General features: G+C 48.3%; 1 protein-coding gene across 1 annotated transcript in view; it reads left to right on the top strand.

The window, feature by feature from the left end:
• Nucleotides 1–16878, top strand: part of LOC146009364 (C-type lectin domain family 2 member A-like) — a 37627-nt gene extending 20749 nt beyond the window's left edge. Inside the window, exons 5-7 of the mRNA XM_083149664.1 lie at nt 1431–1603; nt 10087–10196; nt 14148–16878. Of these exons, the coding sequence (XP_083005790.1) occupies nt 1431–1603; nt 10087–10196; nt 14148–14322 (458 nt within the window). The 3' untranslated portion in view covers nt 14323–16878. The remainder of the gene's footprint in view (nt 1–1430; nt 1604–10086; nt 10197–14147) is intronic.
• Nucleotides 16879–18785: the final 1907 nt, after the last annotated feature.

Below are 18785 nucleotides of genomic sequence, written 5' to 3'. Positions count from 1 at the left end.
TGAGCTGCCGGCCCTGCCCATGGCCTGCACCTGACCACCTGTCCTGTATGTCAGCTGCTTCCTAGTGATAGTAGTCATTGGGAATCAGTGGCACAGTGGGCCCACATCTGGGTGTGTATAATCAATCACACATCTTGGGCGAGATGTAATTGTGAAATTGCATGTTTTCCAAAAATTGCACATGTAGTAATGTGTGAATTGCAGTAAAAAAAAAAAACGGCACATTAAAAATACCACCAAAATGATTTCTCATAGAAAACATCAAAATCACAGATATAAATAACCAAAAATTGCAAAACAGGTCCAGCCTGGCGAGTTTGACAGAACCATGCACAAATAAGTGAGATCTGTGCATGGTTCTGTTCAAAGGTGTGTTAACTAGCCCTGGGGCTTATTGAGCTGGCCCTGGTTCCCCAACCAAATATGGGGAACCCCCATATTTAAGAAACCAGCACCAGGCTCTTGAAATATGGGAGATTCCTACAATTCTTTTGCCCCGTATTTTGGGAACCAGGACTGGCTCGGGGGAACCTCAGTTCGTTTTTTTTTTTCTATTACAGGTTGATTATCCCTTATCCGAAATGCTCAGGCCACAAGCATTTTTTTTAAGGGATTTTTTTGGTTTGTGGAATATTTTTTTAAACATACTTACCTTGTACCCTGGTGGTGCCCCGATGGTCCCCCAGTGGCCACTGTGTCCCCTGGCAGGCACGGCCTTCAGGATCCTCTTCAGCGGTCCCAGGGGTGCACCGCACAAGTTTGCAGGCACGCCGGTGATGTCACCAGCATGCACTTGCGCAATGCACCCCTGGGACCTGATATTCCGCTGAAGAGGATCCTGAAGCCCGCCGTGGATGCGGGGGACATGGAAAGTATGAAAAAAAGGGCGGAGGGAGAGGGGGGACTGAAATATAGTGAAAAGCCAAGGTTTTTGGATACACAGTATGGATACGGGATACTCAACCTGTATAACTTGAATCCACACACTCCCATTACTAAAAATGGCAGATCCACGTTACAACAAACACGCACATGTCTAAAAACCACACTTTTCCATGATTAAAAATTGTCATACATTACATGCAAATTTTTACTTATTACATTTTCCGATTTTCGCAAATGTGATTTTTTTTTTCCTATAAAATTGCACCCTATTGCATTTCGCCCTTTGGTGGCGATTCTCATTTTTTAAAGCGGCAATCTTTTACATAGCAAAATAAATCTGATTTTGCAGTGTAATGTAAATGATTGGCACTTTAAAATAATGGGAAAACTCTCACAACATCTTCTGATTCTAGCACCCTATTACATTCCACCCCACGTGTCGGTTTATTACACATTATAGAGAACACATGAGTAGAATTATTTTCTTTAACCCTTCAAAACCAAAGATGTTAAAATGTATTTTCCCCAATATTATCTGGTTACAGCGCAGTTATCAGACGCCTCCATACAGAAGTCTGCCCCATGTGAGGATGACTGGATCTGGTACCGGGGCAAATGTTACTATTTCTCTGCCATGCGGGATACATGGACGTCTGCCCAGAGCTTCTGCCTGTACCATAATGCATCCCTGGTGACAATAGATACTGCAGAGGAGCTGGTGAGTGTGACGTGTGTCTGCTGTGAGCGTTGGCGGTTATAGGATCAATGGTCGACAATGTATAGGTCGACAATCACTAGGTCAACCACGAATGGTCAACGGTGAGTAGGTCGACACCTAAAAAGGGTTGGCACATTCTAGGTTCACAGTTACATAAGGTAGACACAAGTAAAAGGTCAACATGAACATAGTCAACAGAGGAAAAGGTTAACACAAGATTTTACACAGTTTTTGTGCCTACTGTATGTCGACATACATCATGGACACCATATAAATGTACCTCGTCTTTGCACATAGCTCACCGTGCTCGCCATGCTTCAGGCACCGCACCTTGCTATGCTCAGCACACTATAATGTTCCTCCTCCATGTCCATTGGGATGGTAAAGTGTGAAGAAGGTTTAAAAAATCATGAAGAATGTGTGTCAACCTTTTGCTTGCATCGATCTTCTGTTAATGTTGACACCCTTTGGTGTCGACCTATTGACTGTCAACATATCAAACAGAACCAGTGCCCGACACCCCTTTTATTTGGGACTACAGGTCCCAGAAAGCGTCCGCTGCATTTTGTTACTTGGAGAACCACAAGTAACAGCATGGTGAGCATTAAGGGCCTGATTCAGGTTGGCTCTATAGGCAACGTATATTTGCTGCCTAGCGAGAAAATTAACACCACCCCAGCATCCCGCTGAATGCCCCAGGGGGTGGTATGCAAGCAGGGGGTGTTATGCAGGCAGGAGGTGGTATCCAGGCAGGAGGTGGTATGCAGGCAGGAGGTGGTATGCAGGCAGGGGATGGTATGTAGGCGGGGGTGGTATACAGGCAGGAGGTGGTATGCAGGTAGGGGGTGATGTGCAGGCAGGAGGTGGTATGCAGGCAGGGGGTGGTATGCAGGAAGGGGGTGGTATGCAGGAAGGGGGTGGTATGCAGGAAGGTGGTGGTATGCAGGCAGGCGGTGGTATGCAGGCAGGAGGAGGGTATGCAGGCAGGGGGTGGTATGCAGGTATGAGGTGGTATGTAGGCAGGGGTAGCATACAGGCAGGAGGTAGAATGCAGGCAGGAGGTGGTATGCAGGCAGGAGGTGGTATGCAGGCAGGGGGTAGCATACAGGCAGGAGGTGGTATGCAGGCAGGAGGTGGTATGCAGGCAGGGGGTGGTATGCAGGCAGGAGGTGGTATGCAGGAAGGGGGTGGTATGCAGGCAGGCAGTGGTATGCAGTCAGGAGGTGGTATGCAGGCAGGGGGTAGTATGCAGGCAGGGGGTAGTATGCAGGCAGAAGGTGGTATGTAGGCAGGGGGTGGTATGTAGGCAGGGGGTGGTATGCAGGCAGGGGATGGTATGCAGGCAGGGAATGGTATGCAGGCAGGGGGTGGTATGCAGGTGAGGGTGGTATGCAGTCAGGAGGTGGTGTGCAGGCAGGGGGTAGTATGCAGGCAGGGGGTAGTATGCAGGCAGAAGGTGGTTATGTAGGCAGAAGGTGGTATGTAGGCAGGGGGTGGTATGTAGGCAGGGGGTGGTATGCAGGCAGGGGATGGTATGCAGGCAGGGAATGGTATGCAGGCAGGGGGTGGTATGCAGGTGAGGGTGGTATGCAGGCAGGGGATGGTATGCAGGCAGGGGATAGTATGCAGGCAGGGAATGGTATGCAGGCAGTGGGTGGTATGCAGGCGAGAGGTGGTATGCAGGCAGGGGATGGTATGCAGGCATGGGGTGGTATGCAAACAACAGATGGTGACTAATTAACAGCGCTCAGTGTATAACCAATAAATATAAAAGTTTTTATATCACCATGGGTTTAAAGGATTCTAATGAGTTTCAGCATTCAGGTATCCTGTAATGAGAATACACCCTTCCACACGGACAGTGTGACAAGGGTGACAAAATAGAATACACAAATAGTGCAGATTATCCTTGGTTAAAAAAAGTTTTAATACAGATGTCTACTTACAATCTGTAGACAGATAAAATAGCATGGGGAGGTATTTCCACAGAGGCAAACACAGCACGGTACAGATGGTTAACAGGCAGGTCCAAAAGAGTCCAATAAGTCACCCGTCCGGAATAGGGGCTCAGCGGTACTCGATTCTCTGCAGTAGCCGATAGCTGTCTTCTCTCCTCCGTGGCACCTTCCAAAGTTACACTCAACGCGTTTCAGATAGAAGTCCTTCCTCAGGAGTGTAATCTTCTGAGGGAATATTACCCTCTTATATAGTACCCGCAATCAGTAAAGTCCCGGTGTATTCCAAACGCTACAATAGCGCGATGTCATATCCGGCGGTTTTTTCCGCCGAATATGACATCGCGCTATTGTAGCGTTTGGAATACACCGGGACTTTACTGGTTGCGGGTACTATATAAGAGGGTAATATTCCCTCAGAAGATTACACTCCTGAGGAAGGACTTCTATCTGAAACGCGTTGAGTGTAACTTTGGAAGGTGCCACGGAGGAGAGAAGACAGCTATCGGCTACTGCAGAGAATCGAGTACCGCTGAGCCCCTATTCCGGACGGGTGACTTATTGGACTCTTTTGGACCTGCCTGTTAACCATCTGTACCGTGCTGTGTTTGCCTCTGTGGAAATACCTCCCCATGCTATTTTATCTGTCTACAGATTGTAAGTAGACATCTGTATTAAAACTTTTTTTAACCAAGGATAATCTGCACTATTTGTGTATTCTATTTTGTCACCCTTGTCACACTGTCCGTGTGGAAGGGTGTATTCTCATTACAGGATACCTGAATGCTGAAACTCATTAGAATCCTTTAAACCCATGGTGATATAAAAACTTTTATATTTATTGGTTATACACTGAGCGCTGTTAATTAGTCACCATCTGTTGTTTGCTCTATTCTATTTCTTAAGGCAACCCTTTGGATGTGTGCCTTTTGGTGTACTGTGATAGCTGCACTGTGTATTTAATTGCGCACCTGTGTTTGTCAAGAAAATCTATCTTCCATGGGGTGGTATGCAGGCAGGGAATGGTATGCAGACAGGAGGTGGTATGGTGGCAGGCGGTGAAGTGCAGGCAGGGGGTGGTATGCAGGCAGGAGGTGGTATGCAGGCAGGAGGTGGTCTGCAGGCAGGGGGTGGGTATACAGGCAGGAGGTGGTATGCAGGCAGGAGATGGTATGCAGGCAGGAGGTGGTATGCAGGCAGGAGGTGGTCTGCAGGCAGGGGGTGGGTATAGAGGCAGGAGGTGGTATTCAGGCAGGAGGTGGTATGCAGGCAGGGGATGGTATGCAGGCACGAGCTAGTATGCAGGCAGGGGGTGGTATGCAGGCAGGGGTTGGAATGCAGGCACAAGGTAGTATGCAGGCAGGGGAGGGGTATGCAGGCAGGGGATGGTATGTAGGCAGAAGGTGGTATGTAGGCAGGGGGTGGTATGTAGGCAGGGCGTAGTATGCAGGCAGGGGGTGGTATGCAGGTGAGGGGTGGTATGATGGCAGGGGATGGTATGCACCCAGGGGATGGTATGCAGGCAGTGAATGGTATGCAGGCAGGGGGTGGTATGCAGGTGAGGGGTGGTATGCAGGCAGGGGATGGTATGCAGGCAGGGGGTGGAATGCAGGCAGGGAATGGTATGCAGACAGGAGGTGGTATGCTGGCTGCCGGTGAAGTGCAGGCAGGGGGTGGTATGCAGGTGAGGGGTGGTATGTAGGCAGAAAATGGCATGCAGGCAGGGGGTGGTATACAGGCAGGAGGTGGTATGCAGGCAGGAGGAGGGTATGCAGGCAGATGGTGATTTGCAGTCAAGGGGTGGTATGCAGGCAGTGGGTGGTATGCAGACTGGGGGTGGTATGCAGGCAGGGGTTGGTATGCATGCAGGAGGTGGTATGCAGGCAGGAGGTGGTATGCAGACAGAGGGTGGAATGCAGGCACTAGGTGGTATGCAGGCAGGGAATGGTATGCAGGCGGGGGTGGTATGAGGCAGGAGGTGGTATGTAGGCAGGGGGTTGGTATGCAGGCAGGAGGTGGTATGCAGGCAGAGGGTGGAATGCAGGCACAAGGTAGTATGCAGGCAGGGGGTGGTATGCAGACAGGAGATGGTATGCAGGCAGGGGGTGGATTGCAGACCAGGGTTCGCAAAAATGCGCTCTATCGCGTATTTTACCCTAAAACGGTCCCCGGGGACTCAGTTTTTAAAACTAAAGGGGTCCCCGAGGACGTGCTGTGCCTAACCTGTGGGACGCTACGAGCCAATCACTGCAGCGGCTGCCGGGAACCAATCATTGAACAGTGGCCGCCCGGCAGCCTGGGGTAGCAGCATGATTTCTACATCTCCCGGGTCCCGTAGCGTCCGCGGTTCCCAGGCAGCGCCAGTAGCTACCAGCCTGCGCCGGACACCATGGCGAGGTGTGGGACTCCGTGTTGGCCGCGGCGTGTGTCCAGACCCCCGTTCACCCCCACACTCGGGGCCCGTGTGTATTGGCTGATATTGCCCTTGGTGCTCTAAATGCCGCCCCCCCCCCGCCATGTAAGAGAAGGTGAGTGGGCTGTCAGGGTGGCGGGGGACTGAACGTGGCTAAAACAACTCAGAGCAGCGTGTCAGCTATTCCAGCCACATCCAGTCCCCCGCCGTGCTGATAGCCCGCTCACCTACTCTGCTGAGCAGCATGTCAGCTTTTCCAGCCCTTGGGCAACAACCCCCCCCCCCTCCGTGGCAACAAGCAAAATATGCACCCCCCCCCCCCTCCACTGTGGCAACAAACCTAAAATCCCCCCCCCCCTCCCGGCATGTAACCCCTGCAAGGAGCATAGAACCCCTAGCAACAAGCATGTAGGTAAGCAGCACTTATGTGCTATAATATATATTGGGCATTACAGTGTATACTGTAATGTGTACTGGGCATAACGGTGTGTTCTATAATGTGTACTGGGCATATCGGTGTGTTCTATAATGTGTACTGGGCATAATGGTGTGTTCTATAATGTGTACTGGGCATAACGGTGTGCGTTGGAATGTGTACTGGGCACAACGGTGTGTACTATAATGTGTACTGGGCATAACGGTGTGTGCTGGAATGTGTACTGGGCATAACGGTGTGTGTACTGGGCATAACGGTGTGTGTTGGAATGTGTACTGGGCATTACGGTGTGTGCTGGAATGTGAATTGGTACTACTATGTGACCACACCACTTCCCCCAAAAAAACATGTCCTAAATTTTTAGCGCGCACTCAGCGCACACTGTCCCTGTTTTCAGGTTTATATAGTTTCTAGTATATATGAATCTTTATGCGAGTGTGCCAATTGATACTTCCCCCCCGTCCCACATGAGCCATGCTGGGAAGAAGGGTAGAGGAGGCTTTATTCCGTAGGGACCCAGAAAAGGTCAGGTAGGACCCCAATTTTTAGAAGTGAAGGGTCCCCGGGACCCACTTGTTTGGGTGGTTTTCGCGAACACTGCAGACACAAGGTTGTTTGCAGGCAGGGGTGGTATGCAGGCAGGCGGTGGTATGCAGGCAGGGGGTGGTATGCAGGCAGGCGGTGGTATGCAGGCAGGAGGTGGTTTTCAGGCAGGAGGTGGTATGCAGGCAGGGGATGGTATGTAGGCGGGGGTGGTATACAGGAAGGAGGTGATATGCAGGCAGGGGGTGGTATGCAGGCAGGGGTTGGTGTGCAGGCAGGGGTTGGTATGCCGGCAGGGGTATGCAGGCAGGGGATGGTATACAGGCAGGAGGTGATATGCAGGCAGGAGGTGGTATGCAGGCAAGGGATGGTATGTAGGCGGGGGTGGTATACAGGCAGGAGGTGATATGCAGGCAGGGGGTGGTATGCAGGCAGGGGTTGGTGTGCAGGCAGGGGTTGGTATGCCGGCAGGGGGTGGTATGCAGGCAGGGGTTGGTATACAGGCAGGAGGTGATATGCAGGCAGGAGGTGGTATGCAGGCAGAGGGTGGAATGCAGGCACGAGTTAGTATGCAGGCAGGGGGTGGTATGCAGACAAGAGGTGGTATGCAGGCAGGTGCTGGAATGCAGGCACAAGGTAGTATGCAGACAGGGGAGGGGTATGCAGGCAGGGGGTGGTATTCAGGCAGAAAGTGGTATGTAGGCAGAGGATAGTATACAGGCAGGGAATGGTATGCAGGTGAGGGGTGGTATGCAGGCAGAGGGTGGTATGCAGGCAGATGGTGGTATGCAGACAGAAGGTGGTATGGTGGCAGGCGGTGAAGTGCAGGCAGAGGGTGGTATGTAGGCAGGGAATGATATGCAGGGAGGGGTGGTATGCAGGCAGGGAGGTGGTATGTAGGCAGGGGGTTGGTATGCACGCAGGAGGTGGTATGTAGGCAGGGGGTTGGTATGCAGGCAGGAGGTGGTGTGCAGGCAGGAGGTGGTATGCAGGCAGGAGGTGGTATGTAGGCAGAGGGTTGATATGCAGGCAGGAGGTGGTGTGCAGGCAGAGGGTGGAATGCAGGCACAAGGTACTATGCAGGCAAGGGAAGTGGTATGCAGGCAGGGGGTGGTATGCAGGCAGGGGGTGGAATGCAGGCAGGGGTTGGAATGCAGACACAAGGTTGTATGCAGGCAGGGGGTGGTATGCAGACAGGAGATGGTATGCAGGCAGGGGGTGGAATGCAGGCAGTTGTTGGAATGCAGACACAAGGTTGTATGGGGATGCGGTCATCTATTAGAATGAACTTAGGTCTACAGTCATTAGGTCGACCCCACTAGGTCGACTGGCAGGAAGATCGACCTGACTTAAGGTCGACATGGGCCAAGGTCGACATGACTTAAGGTCGAATTTGCATAAAGGTCGACATGAGGAAGGTCGACTGGTCATAAGGTCGACATGGGTTTTTCACTGTTTTTTGAGCCGACATGTGCCGACAGGCGGTATTTCATGCCCTACCATCCACTAGGGCGTGGTGGGAGAATAAAATAGTGTGCCGAGCGCAGCGAGGCACCGTGCCCGAAGCATTGCGAGCGAAGCGAGCGATGCGAGGGTCCGATTCTCATTGCCAACTGTGTCCATGTCGACTGTGTCGACATTCGGATAAAAAAACAGTGAAAAACCCATGTCGACCTTATGACCAGTCGACCTTCCTCATGTCGACCTTTATGCAAATTCGACCTTAAGTCATGTCGACCTTGGCCCATGTCGACCTTAAGTCAGGTCGACCTTCCTGCCAGTCGACCTAGTGGGGTAGACCTAATGACTGTAGACCTAAGTTCATTCTGACAGATGTCCCGATTCCGTTGTATGCAGGCAGGAGGTGGTATTCAGGCAGGAGGTGGTATTCAGGCAGGAGGTGGTATGCAGGCAGGGGATGGTATGTAGGCAGGGGGTGGTATGCAGGCAGGGGGTGATATGCAGGCAGGAGGTGGTATGCAGGCAGAGGGTGGAATGCAGGCACGAGGTAGTATTCCGACAGGGGAGGGGTATGCAGGCAGGGGGTGGTATTCAGGCAGAAGGTGGTATGTAGGCAGGGGGTGGTATGTAGGCAGGGGATAGTATGCAGGCAGGGAATGGTATGCAGGTGAGGGGTGGTATTCAGGCAGGGGGTGGTATGCAGGCAGGGGGTGGTGTGCAGGCAGAAGGTGATTTGCAGTCAAAGGGTGGTATGCAGGCAGGGAGGTTGTATGTAGGCAGGGGGTGGTATGCAGGCAGGAGGTGGTATACAGGCAGAAGGTGGTACAGGAGGTGGTATTCAGGCAGGAGGTGGTATGCAGGCAGGAGGTGGTATGCAGGCAGAAGGTGGTACAGGAGGTGGTATGCAGGCAGGAGGTGGTATGCAGGCAGGAGGTGGTATGCAGGCAGAAGGTGGTATGCAGGCAGAAGGTGGTACAGGAGGTGGTATGCAGGCAGGAGGTGGTATGCAGGTAGAGATGGTATGCAGGCTGGGAATGGTATGCAGACAGGAGGAGGTATGCTGGCATGGGGTGGTATGCATGTAGTGGGTAGGGTTACCACCTAGTCCCTTTAATTCCGGACACATATTAATTACACAGGTTCTGTGGCTGGCTGACTTCAAGACTCCACTTCACCTGATTTTAAACTGCCACAGAACCTGTGTAATTAACATGTGTCCGGAATTAAAGGTCCTAGGTGGTAACCCTAGTAGTGGGTGGTATTCAGGCAGGAGCAGGTGTTCAGGCAGCAGGTGGTATGCAGACAGCAGCAGGTGCGCAGGTAGGTTGTGGTGTGGAGGCAATGGGTGGTATGCAGGCAGGAGGTGGTACACAGGTAGGGGGCTTTATGAAGGCAGTTGGTGGTGTATGGGCAGTTGGTGTTATGCAGGCAGAGAGTGGTATGTAGGCAGGGGATAGTATGCAGGCAGTTTCCTTTAGTTTGCACATTATTCTCAGTTTGCACATTACCCCATGCAGTGTAATATGGTTTTGAACTCACTCCTTACTCTAAATCAATGTCTGTGTGCGTTCCTTCACAAACCTGAGACCTCTCTGCCATGTTATATCACATTACTACATGTTATACATCTGTGAGCAGCTGATATTCATCTAATATATTGTTTTATTCCTGACAGAGATTTTTGTACAGATTTAAGGGCATAGGCAATCAGTGGATTGGTGTAAGATGGAGCAGATATAGGAATGGCTGGATCTGGACTAACGGAACATTATACAATGAGCAGCTGTAAGTGACTGTATTATAGGCTTCATTACCAATCTTACTGTGTGTTCTGTTCTGTCCTGACTGCAGCACCAGTGATTATATATTGTATTTCTATATCTGTGGTTCCAAAAGCGGACCTCAAGGCACCCCAGCAGTCCAGGTTTTAGGGATAAGCCGACTGGTACACAGATGGTGTAATCATATTAAGAGGTACTAAATGGATCACCTGTGCCGAAGCATGGATATCGTTAAAACCTAGACTGTTGGGTTACCTAGATTGTAAGCTTGCAGCAGGGCCCTCTAACCCCCACGTCTGTCTGTTGTTACCCAGTTTGTTTTATCACTGTCTACTATTGTAAAGTGCAACGGAATCTGCTGCGCTATATAAGACGCTGTAACGGAATCTGCTGCGCTATATAAGACACTGTAACGGAATCTGCTGCGCTATATAAGACACTGTAACAGAATCTGCTGCGCTATATAAGACGCTGTAACGGAATCTGCTGCGCTATATAAGACACTGTAACGGAATCTGCTGCGCTATATAAGACGCTGTAACGGAATCTGCTGCTCTATATAAGACACTGTAACAGAATCTGCTGTGCTATATAAGACACTGTAACGGAATCTGCTGCGCTATATAAGACGCTGTAACGGAATCTGCTGCGCTATATAAGACGCTGTAACGGAATCTGCTGCGCTATATAAGACGCTGTAACAGAATCTGCTGCGCTATATAAGACGCTGTAACGGAATCTGCTGCGCTATATAAGACGCTGTAACGGAATCTGCTGCACAATATAAGACACTGTAACGGAATCTGCTGCGCTATATAAGACGCTGTAACGGAATCTGCTGCGCTATATAAGACACTGTAACGGAATCTGCTGCGCTATATAAGACACTGTAACGGAATCTGCTGCGCTATATAAGACACTGTAACGGAATCTGCTACGCTATATAAGACACTGTAACGGAATCTGCTGCTCTATATAAGACGCAGTAACGGAATCTGCTGCGCTATATAAGACGCTGTAACGGAATCTGCTGCTCTATATATGACGCAGTAACGGAATCTGCTGCGCTATATAAGATGCTGTAACGGAATCTGCTGCGCTATATAAGACGCTGTAACAGAATCTGCTGCGCTATATAAGACGCTGTAACGGAATCTGCTGCGCTATGTAAGACGCTGTAACGGAATCTGCTGCGCTATATAAGACACTGTAACGGAATCTGCTGCGCTATATAAGACTGTAACGGAATCTGCTGCGCTATGTAAGACGCTGTAACGGAATCTGCTGCGCTATATAAGACACTGTAACGGAATCTGCTGCGCTATATAAGACCGTAACGGAATCTGCTGCACTATATAAGACACTGTAACGGAATCTGCTGCGCTATATAAGACGCTGTAACGGAATCTGCTGCGCTATATAAGACGCTGTAACGGAATCTGCCGCGCTATATAAGACGCTGTATCGGAATCTGCCGCGCTATATAAGATGCTGTAACGGAAGCTGCTGCGCTATATAAGACGCTGTAACGGAATCTGCTGCGCTATATAAGACGCTGTAACGGAATCTGCTGCGCTATATAAGACGCTGTAACGGAATCTGCTGCGCTATATAAGACGCTGTAACGGAATCTGCTGCGCTATATAAGACGCTGTAACGGAAGCTGCTGCGCTATATAAGACGCTGTAACGGAATCTGCTGCGCTATATAAGACGCTGTAACGGAATCTGCTGCGCTATATAAGACGCTGTAACGGAATCTGCTGCGCTATATAAGACGCTGTAACGGAAGCTGCTGCGCTATATAAGACGCTGTAACGGAATCTGCTGCGCTATATAAGACACTGTAACGGAATCTGCTGCGCTATATAAGACGCTGTAACGGAATCTGCTGCGCTATATAAGACGCTGTAACGGAAGCTGCTGCGCTATATAAGACACTGTAACGGAATCTCCTACGCTATATAAGACACTGTAACAGAATTTGCTGCGCTATATAAGACGCTGTAACGGAATCTGCTGCGCTATATAAGACGCTGTAACGGAATCTGCTGCGCTATATAAGACACTGTAACGGAATCTGCTGCGCTATATAAGACGCTGTAACGGAATCTGCTGCACTATATAAGACACTGTAACGGAATCTGCTGCGCTATATAAGACACTAACGGAATCTGCTGCACTATATAAGACACTGTAACGGAATCTGCTGCGCTATATAAGACACTAACGGAATCTGCTGGGCTATATAAGACACTGTAATGGAATCTGCTGCGCTATATAAGACACTGTAACGGAATCTGCTGCGCTATATAAGACACTGTAACGGAATCTGCTGGGCTATATAAGACACTGTAATGGAATCTGCTGCGCTATATAAGACACTGTAACGGAATCTGCTGCGCTATAAAACACACTGTAACAGAATCTGCTGCGCTATATAAGACACTAACAGAATCTGCTGCGCTATATAAGACACTAACGGAATCTGCTGCGCTGTATAAGACACTGTAACGGAATCTGCTGCTCTATATAAGACACTGTATTGGAATCTGCTGCGCTATATAAGACACTAACGGAATCTGCTGCGCTGTATAAGACACTGTCATGGAATCTGCTGCGCTATATAATGCTGGCCACACATCAGACCAACTTTTCTCCAACCATCCAACTAGTTGGTTGGATGGAATAAAAACCTGGCACTGGATAGGAGCAAATGCAATTTGTAATTAAGTCATGGACAACAACTGTCACTCAGACAATGCACTGTAGTTGGACCTATTTGATTTAAACAATTTCACTGAATGTTTTTGTCCATTCTCCTGAGTTTGTGAGCAAATTGCTGATTGGCATTTGCCCCCATACAGTACCAGATTTTCAGTCCAACCAACCAACTAGTTGGATGGTTGGAGGAAAGTTGGTCTGATGTGTGGCCAGCATAAGACACTGTAAATAAATAAATAAATAAACAATAAAATAAATGCGTTTGTGAACCACTGAGTTTTAGATTTGGTCTATGATGCCTATACATGACAGTGCACCTAGGCGAGGGTTTTAGCACACCACTTTTGTAGTGCACTTGAAGACACATTGAGGCATATTGAGGCACACCATACAATATACATGAAATACACATCTCCACCACTGGGTGGATAATGCTTCACTTGTCCAGTGGCCGATTGATATACAGATTGGGCCATGCCATTAGCCAATAATGGGGCACATGTGCGTCTCATTTTCAGTGAACGGAGCTGCGGCTACATTTGTACAGTACAGTACAGCACGATCCAAGCTCTGGCAAATAGACTGTGACAATGGGCACTTCTGTGCGTGCATCTCATTTCGCTAGTTAAAACACATAGGGGCTATGGGGATAAAGCGAGCATACAGTCACAGTACTGTCCATAGCAGGCCAGAATCGAGCACCAAGTGGATGAACAAAATGGCTGCCAAGCATGAACCATGGCTTTGTGGAAGCCCACATCTATGGAGCGAGCAATGGCTTAGGTTAAACATGTCTAAGGGGAATGCTGAAGGTGCGTCTCATTACGCTAGTTAAAACACACAGGGGCTGCTGACAAAGGCACAGACGGTGCAACAATCAACCTGCAGTTCCGGTCCACTAGCCACTGGGAATGGGCACACCTGCTGTGAAACAGGGAGCTGCTGCGATGACCACAGATGCTGATGTCATAGGCAGCAGGCTCATAGAAAGGCATTGAGTGGCGTTGGTGGGTGGGGGGGGGGGGGGGGGGAGTGATTCTGCGCCACTGGTGTGATTTAGCCAAATGGGCATGCCACTCATAAATGGGCATGAGTGGCAATATCTCAGTAACAATGAGCACGGATACATCTGTATGACTAGAAGCAGCCTCAAAAAGTGATCCCTGTACATTATTGATATAAATTTGATGCTTTCCCTCAGAACTCACTGTTGCCTTTTTTTGTTTTTCCAGATTTTCAATCCAGAGCTTGTCCCCACATTCTGATAACTCCAAATGTGTTTTCCTGAATCAAGGCACGGTCCAGAGTGATAGCGGAAATTATCCCAAAGAATGGATTTGTTCAAGTGCTTGTTCTGTTTGTGATCAGAGCAATGATCATGTTCTAAATGTTGGTGTATGGAACTGACCAGACAGGGAAGACTTTGGCGCAGTTGGTTGGCTTAGCAGGCATTATTCCAGTGCGTGTGACTAACATTCCCTGTGTTATCTCCTTTGCGGCTGAGGGGTTTCTCACTACTGCACTGAGACAATGTTTCAGTATTTGCTTACATCACATTGTAACCTTTGATGTATTGCAGTGCCCACACAAACTATGGGGCGTATGTAATAAACCCAAGTCCTCCAGAGGTGCGGGATGCCACCCATATATAGAATATGCATATTTTCTGCAGCACAGAGTAAAATTGTTGTAACCAGACAATAAGGCATAATGGGCCTCATTCAGGTTCATGCGCTCGCATGCACATTCGCAAGCACTCATACAAGAAAAACACACACGCACGTGTAACATATATGCCTGTATATATGTTAGATTATGAGGAGGTACATTATAAACTGCTTTGCTGTAAAAACTTATGCCGTGTGATGGACTCTTATAAAAATATGGTAACATTTACTGAGCAACCAAAGTGCACAAGTTGCCAGAAAATGTTCAAAACAATGTGGCATGGACTCCTATGTGTACCAGTGACATGACTGATGAAAGACTTTATCAAATATGTATTTTATTGTTATAATATTTGACACAAAAACATTGGTGGCAGTGAAAGTGCTGTTTTCACATAGACTCTGGCTAAACAGCGTTTGTATTGATGCTGCCCCCTCAGTGAACTTTACAACGTGCTGCCAATCAAATACCTTCAGTGAGTGTCCCCGAGGACACTAAAAGTGCGGGAAGTCAGCTGTCTCGAGGGCTGAGCGGGAGAACAGCTGTGCTCGTGCCAAACAGCTGACCTCCCAGCCTGTGTATAAAAGAGCTGTCAGTACAACGCAAGCCAGACTGCTGTTCCCTCCTTCCAAGTGCTGACCTCCCTGCTTTAGCAAAGAGCGGTAGCTAGGAGCAGAGGAGGGGAAGCCGGAGAAGGAGTCCTCTAAAGCTAGGGAGTTGCTGCTGATAAGGGTATCACTTCCGCTACTGCTCTGAGCTGTGCATTTGGCCGCTGTAACATTAAACCAAACGGAGAAAGAACTCAGCAGCTTTAACCCCTGCGAGAGGCTGCTGCAATCTATACAGCACTGCTGAAGGAGCCCAGAGACCGCGAGACAAGTGTCGCCTAGCTAAACCCCTGCACCGCCAGAAAAAGGACAGCCACATTGAAGGACATCGCCTTCAGACTTAAGAGCCACAAAGCAAATGGGAGCAGCAGAAGGCAGGTACAGCGTGTAGTCACCCCCCTCTACACCCAGAGCGTTACTGGCACCCTACAGTAAAGCTGAGCGGGAGACGGGAGGCGGAGGTGACTACAAGAAGAAAGACGCTGCTAAGTATACTCACCGCTGCCCGCTACAACTGCAGTTGCCGCCCGGTGCCAGTGACAGCCAAAGCCGCCCGCTCCTATCACAGAGCCGTCCGAACAGGAGACCGGGGAAGCGCCGCACAAGAGGAACCACCCACCTGCCCATCAGCAGCAGGAGGGAGCCAGAGACTATTGCAGAGAGCCTACCCCTTGATGTGCCCCTCTACACCCAGGCACTGCCTGTGGGAGACGGGAGGAGGCACAGACAGGGGAGGAGTTAGATGCTCTGTTAGAAGGAGAACCAGAACTGGCAGCCAAGTCACCCTCCTACACCCTGGTGCTGCTTGTATAATAGGCAGCCTCCAGAGGGAGACGGGGAGTGGTGTAATAGGCAATCATCTCAAGGCTTACAGAAAGGTGAATACTGTAAAGCAGCCACAGTAAGGAAGAAAGTACAGGGACAGAGTCAGGAGCCAGATTAAAGTAAAGTGCAGGAAGAGAAAAGGAAAGAGACAGAGAGAGAGAGACATTTGCCTAGATAGACAAAGCTGCGAGAACGGGTGAGCTAACCTCCTTTATGCACTATAACACCACAGGAATCCCAGACATTGATGTTAGCTCCATTTAAGACAGCAGCTGTAATAGGAGTAGCTCAAGCTTCCTACTGCACTGAATAAGAGACTTTGTAGCGATTGCCCCTAAGCTCACAGCCATGCAATTATAGGAGAAAGATAGAAAGTCTCAATCCTCTAAGGGAAAGCCAGAATATTGTATCTAAATTCAGTGCGAAGGCACGCCTATAGTGCTTGCGAAATCCTTCGAACGCAACCATACAAAAAGGGGGGTGGACTATCATTGCGCGTACGTGTAACTGGTCGCTCGCACCCACACATTTTCGTACGCACACTCACCTCAGTCTGCTAACGAACATGCTCTACTCCCCAAATGTTAGCAAACCAAATACAAGTATGCACGCAGCAAACATCCTCTCACACATCAATTAAATCACATCACCCTCCTCAATTATTTCCATGTGCTGGATACAATAATCCACTTTGAAAGCAAATTACATTGACACAATAGAGCTGAATCTAATCATGTTTCCTCATTATCTAAATTGGCTTCCTTAATAAGCTGCAAAATGAACCAACTACTTATCCCTCAGTACATGTATATTTAATATGTTTAAATGTGTAACTGTAATAAATGGCTATGAGTACCCACAATGTGTTGTTTGTGTGTATGTGTTAAGTTATGGCCATCATTATGTTGTTCCTATTTTTTACTATGTCAACCTACCCAGATGTGATGTGTGAAGTTTTACTGTAACTACATCAAACATTCATGCATGTCCACTATGTGTTTATTCCCCATACAACCCACATTATTACACAATAAACATTACTAACACTTTCCTTTTTTTTTAAATTTAATTTTTATTGAAGTTATATTTGAAACACAATAACATAGAAAATTAAACACAAAGTATCAATATTATTAATGAAGAGGGCAAGAAATAAAAGAATAAAAAGAAGAGGAGAAAAAAAAATAAAAAAAAAATAAAACAATTTATACAAGAGACAAAAAAATAAATAGATAAATAAAAAACAAAGAGGAAAATGTACATAATGCTCATGCGTAATATGTCAGGTAGTTCATGAAATCTACATACCCATTAACAAACAAATCAGGCAGTGTGCACTCTATTAAGATAAAGTTACATCAGCGATTGCCGGATGTGTGATATTGCTAGGCGAGTACAATACTGATAGGTCCAAAGAGGTGTTGCAGTTACACAGATGTCCTTCCGATTCCCTATATACAGTCCATCTGAACCATTTGAAGTGGATTGAAGACGCTTTAGGGGAATAGGCTACATCAGAAGTTTCAAATAGGAAATGCTTATGTATCTTGTTTTCAATCATTTGGATACTAGGAAGATCAGGGGACTTCCAAAGTTGGGCAATGGAAGCTTTAGCCACCAACAGTATATGCCCGAGGAGGTATCTATCGCTTGCTGGTAGCATCCCTGGGTAGTAGTGAAAGAGTGCAACGAGAGGGTTCATAGGCATGGGTTGATGAAGTACTTTAGTTATAAGGTTAAAGACTTCTCTCCATAAGGGGCTCAGGGCTGGACATGACCAGAACAAGTGTAAAATAGACCCCCACCTTACCGCATTGCCTCCAGCATAGTGAGGAGACAGAAGGCCAAAACTTATGGAGACGATCTGGTGTAAGGTATGCCCTGTGAACTAGCTTGAAATACATTTTGGAGTGATTAACACATTTTGATACTTTGAAACAGGAGCGAAAAATGAATCTCCATACCTCTTCTGAGAATACTTTTGGTAAATCTCTTTACCACTGGTGTTGAGAGGGGAACTTGTTATTCAAGCTAATAGAGATCAAATGTTTATACCAGCGAGAGATACCTCCCCTTGCGGCTGTAGCATTAAAAAAATGACAGTAAAATTCTAGGTATGCGGAGCTTAACTGAGGATTTAGGGAGGAAACCGCTAAGCCAGCGTCTTATCTGTAAGAATTTGTAAAAGTCTCGCTTCGGGACCTTATTCTGCTGTTGAAGTTGGGAAAAAGGCACCACGATTCCGTCTGAGAGGATATCTTGTATCGACACTAAACCTAAGGGCACCCAGGAATCTACATTCAAGTCAGGGATTAGGGCCGCTATGGACATTAGAGTAAGTTGTGGGGAGGGTAGACAGATGTCTGTATCCACAGAGACTAACCCCCGCCATACCATAAGAGTTGTGCTGACCGCTTGACATGTTGAGGACTGGGAAAGAATATGCTGCTGGGGGTAATCTAAACAGATCCGGGAGGAGGAGGGGGGACATTAGAGCCTGTTCTAGTGCAACCCAGGATTTGTTATTGTCCGACGAGAACCAATCCCTAGATTGGCTCAGGAGTCAAGCTGAGTGGTATTTCTCTAAGTTAGGGTATGCTACGCCACCCTCATCTTTAGCAAATGATAAGGTGGTTTTCGCTATTTTAGGCCTGGTGCCCCTGCATATGTATGAGGTTAACAGCTTATTAAATTTGTTACAGGTAGCAGTTGGAAAGGATCGAGGGATAGTACGAAAAATGTACATCAGCTTGGGCAGAAGCACCATTT

The sequence above is a fragment of the Crinia signifera genome, chromosome 6 (assembly GCF_055691185.1).
Source record: "Crinia signifera chromosome 6, ASM5569118v1, whole genome shotgun sequence".
Classification (NCBI taxonomy): domain Eukaryota; kingdom Metazoa; phylum Chordata; class Amphibia; order Anura; family Myobatrachidae; genus Crinia; species Crinia signifera.
Note: the sequence above shows the minus strand (reverse complement) of the source record. Positions and strands in the feature narration are given on the sequence as shown.